The sequence below is a fragment of the Misgurnus anguillicaudatus genome, chromosome 10 (genome assembly GCF_027580225.2).
Source record: "Misgurnus anguillicaudatus chromosome 10, ASM2758022v2, whole genome shotgun sequence".
NCBI classification, from domain to species: Eukaryota; Metazoa; Chordata; class Actinopteri; order Cypriniformes; family Cobitidae; genus Misgurnus; species Misgurnus anguillicaudatus.
The window spans coordinates 11,591,815-11,605,652 of record NC_073346.2 but is presented as its reverse complement, the minus strand read 5'-3'; the positions used below and the strand labels follow the sequence as shown (position 1 = coordinate 11,605,652).

The 13,838-nt window shown below is 39.1% G+C and overlaps 1 protein-coding gene across 2 annotated transcripts in view; it reads right to left on the bottom strand.

Annotated features, from left to right (window-relative positions):
• The window catches only part of adcy2a (adenylate cyclase 2a), a 165,292-nt gene extending 153,916 nt beyond the window's left edge, over positions 1–11,376 (bottom strand). For both annotated transcript variants that reach the window (XM_073871868.1, XM_073871869.1), the window contains exons 1-2: positions 10,899–11,376; positions 2,513–2,710 (exon numbers count right to left, since the gene is read on the bottom strand). In XM_073871868.1, coding sequence (XP_073727969.1) covers positions 2,513–2,710; positions 10,899–11,273 — 573 coding nt within the window. In that variant the 5' untranslated portion in view covers positions 11,274–11,376. The remainder of the gene's footprint in view (positions 1–2,512; positions 2,711–10,898) is intronic.
• Positions 11,377–13,838: the final 2,462 nt, after the last annotated feature.

Below are 13,838 nucleotides of genomic sequence, written 5' to 3'. Positions count from 1 at the left end.
GACATCAGCTTGACGGCTTAGGCGGGAGCATCTGTTAAAGGATTAGTCAATTTTTTATTAAACAAATCCAGATAATTTACTCACCACCATGTCATCTAAAATGTTGATGTCTGTCTTTGTTCAGTCTAGAAGAAATTATGTTTTTTGAGGGAAACATTTCAGGATTTTTCTCATTTTAATGGACTTTAATGGACCTCAACACGTAACAGTTTTAATGCAGTTTAAAATTGCGGTTTCAACTGAGTTTCAAAGGACTCTAAATGATCCCAAAGAGGCATAAGGGTCTTATCTAGTGGAACGATTGTCTCTTGACGTGAGGACGTTTTACATGAGGTCGCGCTGGCGCGTCACAGGACCGAAGATAGACGAGAAGTTGTGGTTTAAAAGTGCATGTTTTTTATTAATTTTTTTTGTCAAAAATGACCATCCTGTCGCTAGATAAGACCATTATGCCTCGTTTGGGATCGTTTAGAATCCTTTGAAACTCTGTTGAAACTGCAATTTTAAACTATTAAAACTGTTAAGTATTGGGGTCCATTAAAATGAGAAAAATCCTGGAATGTTGTCAGTAAATTATCTGGATTTTTTTTAAGAAAACGAACAAATCCTTTAACCCCGCCCCCTCCAACTGTCAGTCTGCTGCCAGTTCCATTTCTAAATGAAACGTCTACTTTTCTAGATCTACTAAATTTACAGTGAAAAACACAAACCATGCCCGCTATTTTCATTGTGTGATATTGTGTTTCACTCTGAAATATGTCACAATATGGAAGTTAATCACGACATTGTCACGTGGACTTTAATAACAAGAAAACGCTATTACACTTAAGGATGGCCAGGTATTGGGGGTCACACTGGGCAAGAAGCGACGTGTTGTGCAACACATTTAAAATTCGAGCACATGATACTCTGAATGGAAGGCAACGCTTCCCTTTTTGCCCAGTGTGTGACAAGCTTATGAGGTGTTTCTACGAGGATAACGTACGTAATTTTGCATCTTTTAAGGATGATCATGTGAGTTTTATGTACGTCAGTTGACTTGTAAAAGCGAAAAACTATTCCATTGCAGCTTTGTGATATATCAGCCCATCCTCATGATTTCCGTATAAATAGCACGAAGTGTGAAAAGTCGTGCAATACATACACCAAATTCCAATTTTGCGTGCATATGATATGCCAGTCTTTCCTGTTCACTTAATACGGGGCATCTTTTCATGTCGTTTTCAGGGTTGCCAACTCTCCGCTGGCTGTTTTTTATGTCCGCAGGTTGAAGCGTCCCCAATAATGTGATATTTAGCCACGTGAATGCGAATTATAGCAGATGAACCCGGCCAAAATGCAATTTTTACACCCGGAACATGATTGTGGGATTCTGGTTAAAATGTGATTGGGCTAGTTTTGAGGAGCAATTGGACGGGTTTTTCTGTGAAAACGCTTTATGTATTGGTTTCTCATTTTTTCTGTTATTTTATCATTGCCCATTGGGGTTAGAACAACTTTTTGTTACATAAAATGACATCCTGCAATTCAAACCCCAATTCCAAGAGACCATGGTTTAAAAATAGACAAAAACATGAAGAAACCTACATATTAATTGACATCCTAAAGCAAATCCCAAATCTAACTCCAAACCCAAGCGAAAAAAAGGTTTAAAAAACTGAAGAAAAAAATATAAACCAATACATAAAACGTAACGAAAAGATGCGTCGTATTAAGTAAAGGGAAAGAACTGGCGTATCATATACATGCAAAATTGGAATTTGGTGTATGTATTGCACGACATTTAACACTGCGTGCTATTTATATGCACTTCATGAGAATGGGTTCAAAAATACACATCATTCGAGTTTTTGCTAAATTGATGTATTACCATTGGCTGTATTTTCAGTTTGCAACTTCAATTTATGCAATTTGAAGGGTAATGGAAACAAAACTACAGTACTGCTATGTTTTTTTCATTTAGTAAATGCTGTAGTAAGTTGAGGTGGGCTACTGCTCAGTGGACCAATCCATAAACATTTGACAGTGATGTAAATAAGTGGAAAGGTGCTTCTGGGAGAATGCATCAGAAATTTCAAAGTTGCGGCTATCATGACAATCAGCATACGTCTTGTTTTCAACTGAATCAACAATCAACTTGAGCACGTAATACATCACATCCTGCAACTTTATTGTGATTTTTTTTAAATGCACTTAATGCCACCACTGTGCCTCATTAAAGACACTGTGTGAATGTACTACACATATAAAACCAGATACGACTTTGTGCAACCTGTAAAAATGTCTCTACAAAGGCAAATCTAAGAGGAATTTAATTACCTCATAAGGATCTGGAGGGCATCCTGTATATCAATGCACATGCACCTTCCCCTTAACCGAGTAGCGCGTTAATCCTCAATGCACTCGCAAGACTCTCTCCCACCGGTTCTCGTGAATACATCATGCAAGATATATCAGGTAAAGGGCCCGTGAATAAAACAGCCTCAGGGGGCCGATAACACACTCGTCTTACCTGATCCCAGGGACAGATGATTCCTCCGAAAAACATAAAGAGGTAACCCATGGCAACCAGACAGGCCCAGATCACCAGGGAGAAAACCCGCAGCAGCTTCTTGAAGACGGACTCGATGCAAACCAGGACAAAGATAGTGAGGAAAATAGCCAGCGCTGTGGGGACGGTGATTACGAAGGCGACGTGATCCTCGATGTCCTGCGGAGAGATGGTGGCGTTACACAAAGACTTAAACTGCTCCCCCCCGCCAGCCACTGGATAACAGTTCATCTGATAAACCATTCACTGCAAATCAAGCCAAAAGCCCAGAGAGCCCGCTGGCAAACTGTGAGCCTGAATCCTGACCTATGCTGAGCAATGAAAAGTGTGTTTCTGTTCTTAATCTTTATAGGTTACACAGTGTCCCTTGCTAAGTTTAAACAGGATCACATCACCACTAAAGAAGACTTAGAAAATGGCTGCACATTTTCGTTTATCCATCAGCTTCTGCTTCATCTCTTTGTTAAAGTAAGTCAGTATCTTTCCCATATAAATGCATTTTTTCCACATAAATATTCCAGCTTTGCAATAAGACATTTCAGGTGAAATATGAAAGATTATTATATTAGTAGAGGAAATCTGGTTCTAGGAAAGTAAACAGCGTGTGCCGCGAGCATCTTTCATCAATATTGATTAAACAAAGTTGGATGTGCTATCACAGACTGTGTACCTCTGGCTTTATTGGCTTCACGGCACTTTAATAACCAAAGTTTGTTTTACACGGTTATCCATATAGCCCAGAACTTATCGACGACATCATTAGGGGGTTGTTCTCCCATGTGTCTCGGTGTTTAATAACTTTTTCAGTAAGTGCTTTCTGTGTGGCTACAGCTGTGAGTTAAAAGCATTTAAGTGGGTCAGTAAGTCGCCGCTCCACGACTTCTTCAATTACTGCCCCATCCTTCAGTGCATGCAACCATTTGTTGGGTTCAGATCAACTTTTTTTCACTTCAAACCCCACCATTTACTAATAAGATATTCTACAGTTTGGCATACCTAGACAAATGTGTATTTGTTACAGAAATAGCCAAACTATAATAAAAATGTTGATTTTTAGTCTGTTTTATAGCTTTTTGGTCTTTTTCATTTTAAATTTCCCTTTGGAAGTTTGTTGAGGCACATATTGGGCCACTGATTCAATAACACTGGTTTAGATACCGCTGTTATCATGTAACTGTAATCAGAGTAACACAATCCCCTTAGGGAGGTTACATCACTGCAATGCCTCCGGGGAGTTCATTCATACATGACTAAAGTCTTATACAGTATTTGAATGGGTAAAGAAATTTCTCTCTTAAATCATGTTTTAAAATCACAATTAAAAAACAATTAAACCTAACATTAACTGTGCCATAGCTTTTGTTATGTTTTTTAAGCTCAAAATATTTTTTCAAGGTCGTTTCAGCTTCTGAGCATGGGCACAGGTTGGCAAGTGCTCCGTGCAACTCTGTACAGAGCCCCTCCCCCAAAAAACTGCCAGTCTTTAGCATTTGATGATTGGTTCTTGTAATGGTAAAGTGGGACATCCGTCGCCAGAGCAGCCATATTGAGCGTTGCATTCCCAGTCAACAGTTTGAGCTTACAAGATCCTCATAATGCTGTTACAATGTGTGGGTGACAGTGATCTAAAAGTGTAACCACACTGCAAACTCACTGTGAGTTTGTCGTGACCTCACATTGTGACCATAGTATGAGCGCACGATGAGTGTGGTATGACCTCACATCATGAGCTATTGTCACGATGTGAGGATACAGCACATTCACTGTGAGCATGAACTCAACATTCTGAATTCACAATGAGCTTCATGTTACTTTATAATATTTTAAATTCATCTCACAGTATGAGAATGGTGTGACATCACTGTGATCCTCCAGTTTTCAACTTTTCCTAGCGAGGTATGGAAAATAAAATGTCTCCCTTGTGATGTATTGCCTTCTTTTTCCCTTCTCAACATTTTGAAATCACAATGAGCTCATACAGTATACAGCTCACACTGTGATTATTACGGTATGAGAATGGTGTGATGTCACATGTTGACTGGGTTGTAATAGCAGTGCTCAATTTTGTCATATGTCATATCTTTGGCTGTAAGTTGTAATCTCTGTAGTTAACACTCACAAAACTTCATGAATGAAGGGACTGTGGATGCATTTTTGAAATTTTAGGATTCAAGGAGTTAGCAAATAGGTAAATTAGCAATATATAAATTTTAGCCCCCAAAAGAAAAATCTGGAACTTTTGAAACATACATTTTTTATTATGAACACAGATTTCTATGTCACCTGCATTGTTTACACTTTTAAAAGTCAAATACAATGTTTTGCTGCTAAAAATATCATGATCGTCCTAATTTGATATCGAGTTTGTTTGCTACTAAACATTAAATGGATAGTTCACCCCAAACTTATTTACTTCCATAGTGGGGAAAAAATAATACTGAATGGAAGTGAATGGGGCTCATGAATGAACATTCCTCAAAATATCTTCCTTTGTGTTTATCAGAACAAAGAAATGTATACAGGTTTGTAACAACATGAGAGTAAATGATGATAGAACTGTCTGTCCCTTTAATACTATTTCATGCATTCTGACTTATTAACACAGTTTAAGAGTTGTAACCCTCGTGCTAAACATCAGCAAAGTGTAAAAAAGCAGTTGAGCTAAAAAACTGAGCCAAACTCCCACTTCCTTTTTCCTACAAGTTTTTTTTCGAATGGGGGTATCCATTACAACTGATTGACCCCATATTCCTTTTATGGGCCTTTACCCCGAGAAAAGCACGCCTGCCCTGCACGTCAAGTGAGAGCGAGAACGCGCATTAGCATTGCTACGTTGAGTAGAAGTCACCGGTATCACTGCACAGCACGCAACAACTTTGTTTTAGCAAGATAGTTCGACAAAAGAAGTGTGTTTTTTATGTAAGTAGAAGAAAATCTTATTTAGCTTTCCCCGTCTTAAGACAACAGTGGATGCAGTTAGTTTTCCCGAACAGCAACATAATTGCGAATAAGTTTGTTCCCTGGCTGCATTTCAGAGATGACTGCTTTACAAACATGGCTCAGTTTGACGCCAGATTTTTCACTTGTTTACAACTATTGGAGCAGTCAAAACTTTAAAAAGACCTGGTTTAGGAGTCACAACCACAGGCGTAAGTAATTCAAAATCTCACATGTTTTGTTTGCAACCGCGCATACGTGCATGTAATCTAAACAACAACAGCCTCAGTTGGCATTGTACTGCATTTACAACATTTACACCAATGCAGTAAAAAACTGGATTACGTTTTTTGGGTGTGGTTTTAGCGTCGCCAGCGGATACGCCCCCAGTGTTTGGGAGCAGATAATCCTGCCTATTTTTCCAAGATTTTGATAACTTATTTTATTTATTTGGCATTTTTTTATCAAATTTGTTTGGTGATTCATAACACATTTTTCTGTGGTGTGACAAACTCTAGAATATACAAGTACTTGTTTATAAACTAACTGCAATGGGGAACAATGCAAAACGAAATATATTCTGGAAACAATATTGGAATACTGTAGCCTGGGAAAACCCAGACAACTTCCGGCAAATTTTGATTTGCTCTGCAATTAGTTTGGCAAAGAGGTAATTTCTTATGCCGAGAAATCGCTGCACCAATCAGAAACGTTGGGGCGGGCTTTACACAATATCGACAGCGCAGCGACGGTGAAGCAGATTTTGTACATTACAAAGATGGATGCCGCCGTGGGACATCACTCATTCGATGCAGCTATCGTGTCTGTTTTAAGCAATTTAAACTTTACTTTTTCGTGAAAACCCGAGCAAAGAACAACACTCGAAGCCTTCATATCTAAAAAAAAAAGATGTTATTGCTGTCTTATCGACTGGATCTGGCAAAAGTCTAATATAACGTCCGTTGGTGACGCCCCTTTGGAAATGATTTGTCTATGAAGCTTTACCAGACAATAACTCAGTTACTACTTAGAATGGTCTGGTTTTAACAAGGCTTAGGAACACTGGCAATGTCTGACATGGTTTCATATTTTTTTATTATATCACTCAAGTGGGCAGAGACATATCTCACCAACCAGTGAAATCATTCACAATGACACTAATTTCTCCTCCGTCCTGCCAATACTTTATTATCTCAGCAGAAGACAAATCACAAGGGTTCTGTTGTCTTTACTCCTATTGGTAGTCGTTGATTGCAAAACAGCTTGTTTGCATAAACTTATCAACTTGTGTCCCTGGACCCACCTAACATTACTGTCTCATCAGATCATGCCTTATATTTCCTGAAAATAATTTTGTTCTGCTTATTTCGGTGCTGCAGAATATTGTAAAGTATGTGTGAAAGTCTCAGCTTTTCTTGTTTTTCGTACACCTAGATTCCGGTGCAAAATCTGTGAAAACCCAACTAAAGTTTTTTTTTTGTGATTTACTGTTACCTACATAATGTAAAGAACAATCTGTGTGAATATAAACTTGATATCTTTGATATTAACTGAGCAAGGTCATGTCAAAGATTGAAAACAATGTGAAATCAAACCTTGATGCTCCTAATCTTTAGCCTGGATTTCACAGACAGAGTCGCATATTTTATCTTTGTTTTTCGGAACTTGGATACATGGCTCAATTACTAAACTCATTTCCTGGAAGAAATTTGGAAAAATGTCAATTTAAATATTGATACATTTTTAATTCCTCTTCATGGAGGGAAATAATGAAATACATGAGCAGGCAGGATCCAAGCTAATGCACATGAGATGCCAAACAGGGACGTCTAAACTGATTTGAGCCCTAACCAGATGCCTCTGATGGTGTCAGACAGTGTGTAAAGAGCCCATGACGTCTGTAAAAAGACCCTTCACCCCAAAGCATCAGCATTAGAGCAAGACACACCCTGATCAACAACATTTACAGCCTTTCTATTTCTCTCTGTACAACACTGAACCTCTCTGTCACCAAATCAAGACCAAACTCCGATCCCATTTAGCCTTAGTAAAAATAAATATGCTGGTACTGTATACACCAACATCAAGATGATTTATAGGATATGACATGGTGTGATTTTGGCGTGTTTCATCTTAATCCTCTGTGCCAAAACACACAAAACCACTCACAGCACAGAAAACTATAAGACTCATGCATAATTGATGTTGCTCAGCTTTCAAGACACCCTAATAGAAACCCTAATAAAAATTGCAAGCAAAACTCTGGCGTTGGTGTGAAATGAATGAGAACGAGTCTGCTGTTGTTATAACCCACAAGCACTATCCACTACCGAACCAGCGGTCGCGTATTCGAGGTGAAAGGCCGAATGAATACAGCTCATTGTCAGTGTTTTAAAATACAACACAAAAAAAATTCCCTCGGAGCGCAAGAGTGCCTGCAACCTTTTCGCAATCAATGCAACGCATGCAACCGAGGGAATAACAGGGGCGGTTGAGCAAACCCGAGCGAGATGGCTCGACAGTCACTGTGATGTGAAGATTTAGGTCAGACAGTCAAAAGACAAGAGAGAAAGTAGCACACGTCGAGTGCGTGGATCTGCACTGGGGTTGATGTCATACTGTGAAACATGGCTTATTTATCTCTTCCCGATCTTTGCAGAGAGCTGATTTAATCTGGTGAAACGTATTTCCCCGCAGATTTTAAAACACCACTGCTGCTAAATTTGAATAAAGGCAAACATAAATCTCGCACAGGATGGAAGTATTTTGGCAGATCTGCTCCTGTGTCCTGCATGAATGAATTCTTCCTTTTACACGGACGGTGATGGAAATACCTCAGAGCTTCTGGGAAAGCCTGTGTAAACCGTCTCATCCTGTGAGCCAGCGACATCTACACAAAACTTTAATTCAGAGATGCCAACAACACTGCAGCTTCTATGTCTCAAGGGTTCCCCGATCCAATTAAACTTCTGCATTCGCACACTTCGGCATACAGCACAGGCAGGACTTTCAGATATTTTACTTGGAATATTTGCGAGGGTTAGTTCACTTTAAAATAAACGTTTTAACGTCATTTGCTCTCATGTTGTACCAAACCCATATGAGTTTTGAAGAATGTTACTGCTATGCAATAAAGTGAATGGGGACAAAAAGTGTCACTCGCTAACGTCCTTTTAAAGGGGACATTTTATGAGACTTTTTTTAAGGTGTAAAATAAATCTTTGGTGTCCCCAAAGTGTGTATGTGAAGTTTTAGCTCAAAATACCTCACAGATAATTCATAACATCATATCATGTCTCATAGGAGTGCGCAAAAATGTGCCGTTTTTGGGTGTGTCCATGTAATTGCAAAAAAAGGATGAAATGCAAACACTGATCACCATAATGGTGGTTTGTTAAAATTGAAACTCAATTGTGCTGTCAGGTATTTTTTCCTTCTCTCTCTGCACTTAAAGGCAGAGTCCATGATGTTTGAAAGCCAATGTTGATATTTGAAATCACCTAAACAAACACGCCCCTACCCCAATAGAATCTGAACCTTCTGTTGATAGACCCGCCCCACACATACGCAACCCGGCATTTGATTTTATTTGATTGGCTATAAGTGTGTTTTGGTAGTCGGCCCGTCTCTTTTTCCAAAGCGTTTTTCAAACATCGTGGACTCCGCCTTTAATGGCAGTGTCGTGGTTGGATAGTGCAGATTAAGGGGCAGTATTATCCCCTTCTGACATCACACAGGGAGGAAAATTTCAATGGCCTATTTTTTCACAATTGCGTTTGCAGAGAATGGTTTACCAAAACTATGTTACTTGGTTGTTCCTTTTCACGTTTTCTAAGTTGATAGAAGCACTGGGAACCCAATTATAGCACTTAAACATGGAAAAAGTCAGATTTTCATTGATATGTTCCCTTTAAGAAAATTAACCTACCTGGTTTTACTACAGTTAAAACCAAAAAACATTATCACCAGTGGCGGCCAGTACCTCCTCTTCCGAGAAGACAAAATAAACGAAATATGTATTTGGTGCGTCATGTGAACCTATGTGCATCGTGTGTTATTTCCAAATACGTGCCTTCTGCATACGCATCGCAAGGGATCATGATAAAAGAGATGCTCACGTCTCGCAAGACACTTACTTAACATTAAACTTTAATTATACATCTGATTAATCGAGCGTCTAGCAAATGCGAGTGTCTCTTTTATCATAAACGCTTTTGAAGCGTCTGCAGCAGGCACGTATTTTGACATGACGTGCAATGCACATAGGTTTAAATGACGCACAGAACACCTATTTTGACATGATGATCCACACACATCACGATGTTTTGCATTTGTGCCTCCTCTGAAAAGAAGTTACGAGCCGCCACAGATTATCACCACAAAATGACCATGGTTTGCTACAGAAACAGTAAATAAGTCATGGTTACTGTAGTAAAACCATGTTAAATTTTTTAAAGGGATTTTGTCTATCTTCTCCTTTTTATGTTTCACAGAAGAACTCATAGAGGTTTTGAAACTGATGTGTGAATCAATCATTTACTCTAAAAGTGCTTGGTGGCTTCAAAATATGAACAAACTCAACACCCAACTAAATAAATCAAAACGTTGGGTTGTTTCAACCCATGTTTGGGACAAATATGGACATTTTCTACATTAATTTTAAACAGTTGGTTTTACCCAATTATGGTTTGAAACAATACAGCAATTTGGGTTAAAACAATCCAGCATGGAATGGTGTTGTTGATATCATGAGGTTTGGATTTACAATATACAAATAAAACGTCATTTTCCCATCTTAAAATTAAAATCTCAAAACAATACACAGAAACTTATTTGATTGATCAGAAAAGTCTGGTTATAAAACACACAAGTTCTTCAGCTAATGGTTAACACATCATTGTCTGCATTATGGAGGATCTTATAAAGCAGTGTAATGCTTCAGCTCTGCTCGACTGAATACGAGATGAAAATGCAAGCAGCTTTAAAGTTGTCAGGTTAATAGTTTATGCTTGATTCGCACTGTTTAATTAGCCGTGACAAAGTCCCTTGATTTTCCCAATATACTTGTTCCTTTTCCTCCCAGACATTGATTATTCCCCGCTGTTTTTTATGGCGTCACGTGAATCACAGAAATGATGCTATGAAGAGACAGATTACATACTGTATAATGTCAACACAAGCATATGGTTGATGCCATCAGAACAAACACTCTTTGATGTATTTCAAGGCACGGAAAATTTAATTAATTAACAGATCACACCATCTAAAAAAATCTGACTTGTAGCTGGATTGTTAACAGTTTTGAACCACCCCTCTCCAAAGTTGCACAGCACCAAGCAAGCTCTCTGCCCCGGTACAACCCAATGTTGCCCCAAACCATTTCCAGTCCCCCCAGTGTCCAAACACTCACCAGTCCAGAGGCGAAGAAGACGGCCAACAGAGCCAAGCAGGCGCCCATCACAATGAGAAGCAGAAACACTATAAGTGGGTGCTGTTGACTCATACAATAGTACGACTCGTACAGCCAGTCCGAGGACTTCTGTCTCCGGCAACGCGCGCTTCCTCCCGCTCCGTCCCCTCCCTTCCAGGAGCTCCTCTCCAGCAGGTAGCTCCTCTTACCCATGGCTTCCCTCCAGATGGAGCCGGTGCAGTCCTCCTCTTTGTCGGGTGGCAGCTGGGGTTTATGGGGGTCCTCGCTCAGGTCCTTCAGATGGAGAACTGGCGCTGGGGCTGCGGAGCGCGGCCGGTACACCGGCAGGAGGGCTTCCACTGTGGAGCGCAGCATCGCTCAGGCAACATGTTGAAGTGCAGACTGACAGAGTGAGACTGAGGGAAGCAGAGCGTGTGTGTGCGGATATGTATGTGTGAGGGAGAGAAAGAGAGAGAGAGAGGGTCTGGCTTGAGGCAAGGAGGGGTGGTGAGTGAATAAGACAGAGAGAGAGAGAGAGAGAGAGAGAGAGAGAAATGGGAAGAGATACAAACAGAGAGGAGTATTATGGTAAGACATTAATGTGCCAGCCTTTGTTGGATTATCAAACTTAGAAGATAAGATATTGGACAAATGAAAGCTATTTTAGATAATACTTAACACAGATCATATTGTGTTATGCAAGAACATTGCAAAAATGACGACATCCATTAGCATCAAACCAAATTAGTGAATTGAATTCATTCTTCTGTTTACTTCATAGTAAAATCGCTAAAATAACTTTTAGAAAATAAATAAAGAGCTCAGATGCAAAACCCTCTATGGCACTGCAAATCTTTATCTCCAATTCGGATTTGTTGACTGTATCCGATATATGCATTTACACTAAACAAAAAAATTCAAGATAGACATATTGACCCGGAACAGCTTATACCACGGAGGAAGTAAAATGTCGCAATATGCAATGGACACAGACAAAATTATTATAAAGATTATATAGGTTATTTTCTGTAACAAGAAGTTTACTTAATCCATTTGGGTTGGGCCAACATACACTAACTGAGACTATGAAGAGGACTGAGTTCCAAGCATGCTTTGCTCTCATGACACGAAATGAAGACAATCAGTCCTTCCAGAAAAGCATGAAGTTTTTTTGTGATTGTTGCGGGCAAAAATCCTCGATTTTGCGGCACGTTTTCTTAAAAAATGCGATGGAATATGCGGGATATTTATGCAATTTATGCGATGGAATTGCGGGAATTGCGGAACTTGCAAAAACTGCGGAAACTTGCAAAAGGTGCAATGATGTTCACGTCACATAATCACGTCACTTCATAACGTTTCCATGGCAATAGAGGACACGGCTGCGCTTTTGGGAAGTAAATGCAAAATTTTTCAACTTTCTGCTAATATATATGTGACTTTTTGCTACGAAAATGCGGAGATTATGAAATCATGCAAGCCCCGCATATTTTGTGCGCGGAAATATGTAATTAATGCGGCGAAAGTGCGTCGTATTTGGAAAAATGCAGCCCCGCATAAATATGCGAACTTTGGCTGATTATGCAATATATCGCGCGATCGCACAATCGCGTTTTTCTGGAGGGACTGGACAGTAAATGTTAAAATTAAGTTTTAAACTCTGTGTTTTAAGCAAGATATAGTGTTATTGTTTGTTGTTCGAAATATGTGTCCTGCATGTCGAGAGATCCTGTTTGCATCACGTATTTTGTCAAAATAAGTGCCTGCTGCACACGCATCAAAACCGTTTATGATAAAAGAGACGCTTACGTTCCCAAAATACACGCAAGACACTCACTTAACAGTAAACTCTGATTATGCATGAGATTATGCGAGTATTTGGTAAACGTGAGCGACTCTTTTATCATAAACCCTTTAGACGCATCTGCAGCGGGCACTTATTTTGACAAGACACGTGATGCACACACGATCTCTCAAAGCGCAAAACACATAATTTGAAAAAAAGAACCACACACATGACGGGCTACATACATGTGACGAACTTCGCATCAAGCGCCCTCGAATAAAAAAATTAACCGGCCGCCACTGAGTGTGAGTGTTTCACTTAGGATCAGGATGAGCATGTTAATACCATTTTGGCATGTATGCAGCTTTACTCATTGAGTAATCATGTGAAAATACTCCTGCAGTAAACTTACTCATGCTTCCTGTAAGCACCATTCATTATGGTAAAATAAAATAAATAAATGTTTATTTATTTTTTTATTGTCCAACAAAAGCAAGTAAAGTAAATACAACCCCCCCCCAGCTTATGTTCGTTTGGATTAATTAAATTGTGTGGTAATAAGCGTCATCATTTTATTAAGCAGTGGGTGGCCGGTGACTTCTTTTTTCGAGGGTCCTCGATGCGAAGTTCGTCACAACATGTATGTAGCCCGTCATGTGTGTGGTTCCATTTTTCAAAATATGTGTTCAGCGCGTCGAGTGATCCTGTGTGCATCACGTGTCTTGTCAAAAATAAGTGCCTGGGTGATTCTCACGAAACCATTGAAACACCACGGCACTAATGATTTTAGCTTTAAAATGTGTAATATAGTAACATTAAAAAGCATCAGAATTAACACAATACTGTGTTCTACCTTGCACAATGTGTGATTTCAACATAAGAATTTATAATTGGAAATTTTATCTCATTTTCTGCTGAAATTCTCATTACCGCAATGTGTCCGGCTGTGTTTGAACATGCGTTATGTTTTAATTTAATCAAATGAACACAAAAATATTAAGAAAAAAAATAAATGGATGTTTTGCTAAACTACTTTAGATGACAGAAAAAATATTTACTGAATATTCATGTATAATAATAATTAAGAAAAATTAGGAAAATGATCCATGCCTGATGTTCTCATCCTCCGCAACACTTTTTGAGAACAGTTTAAG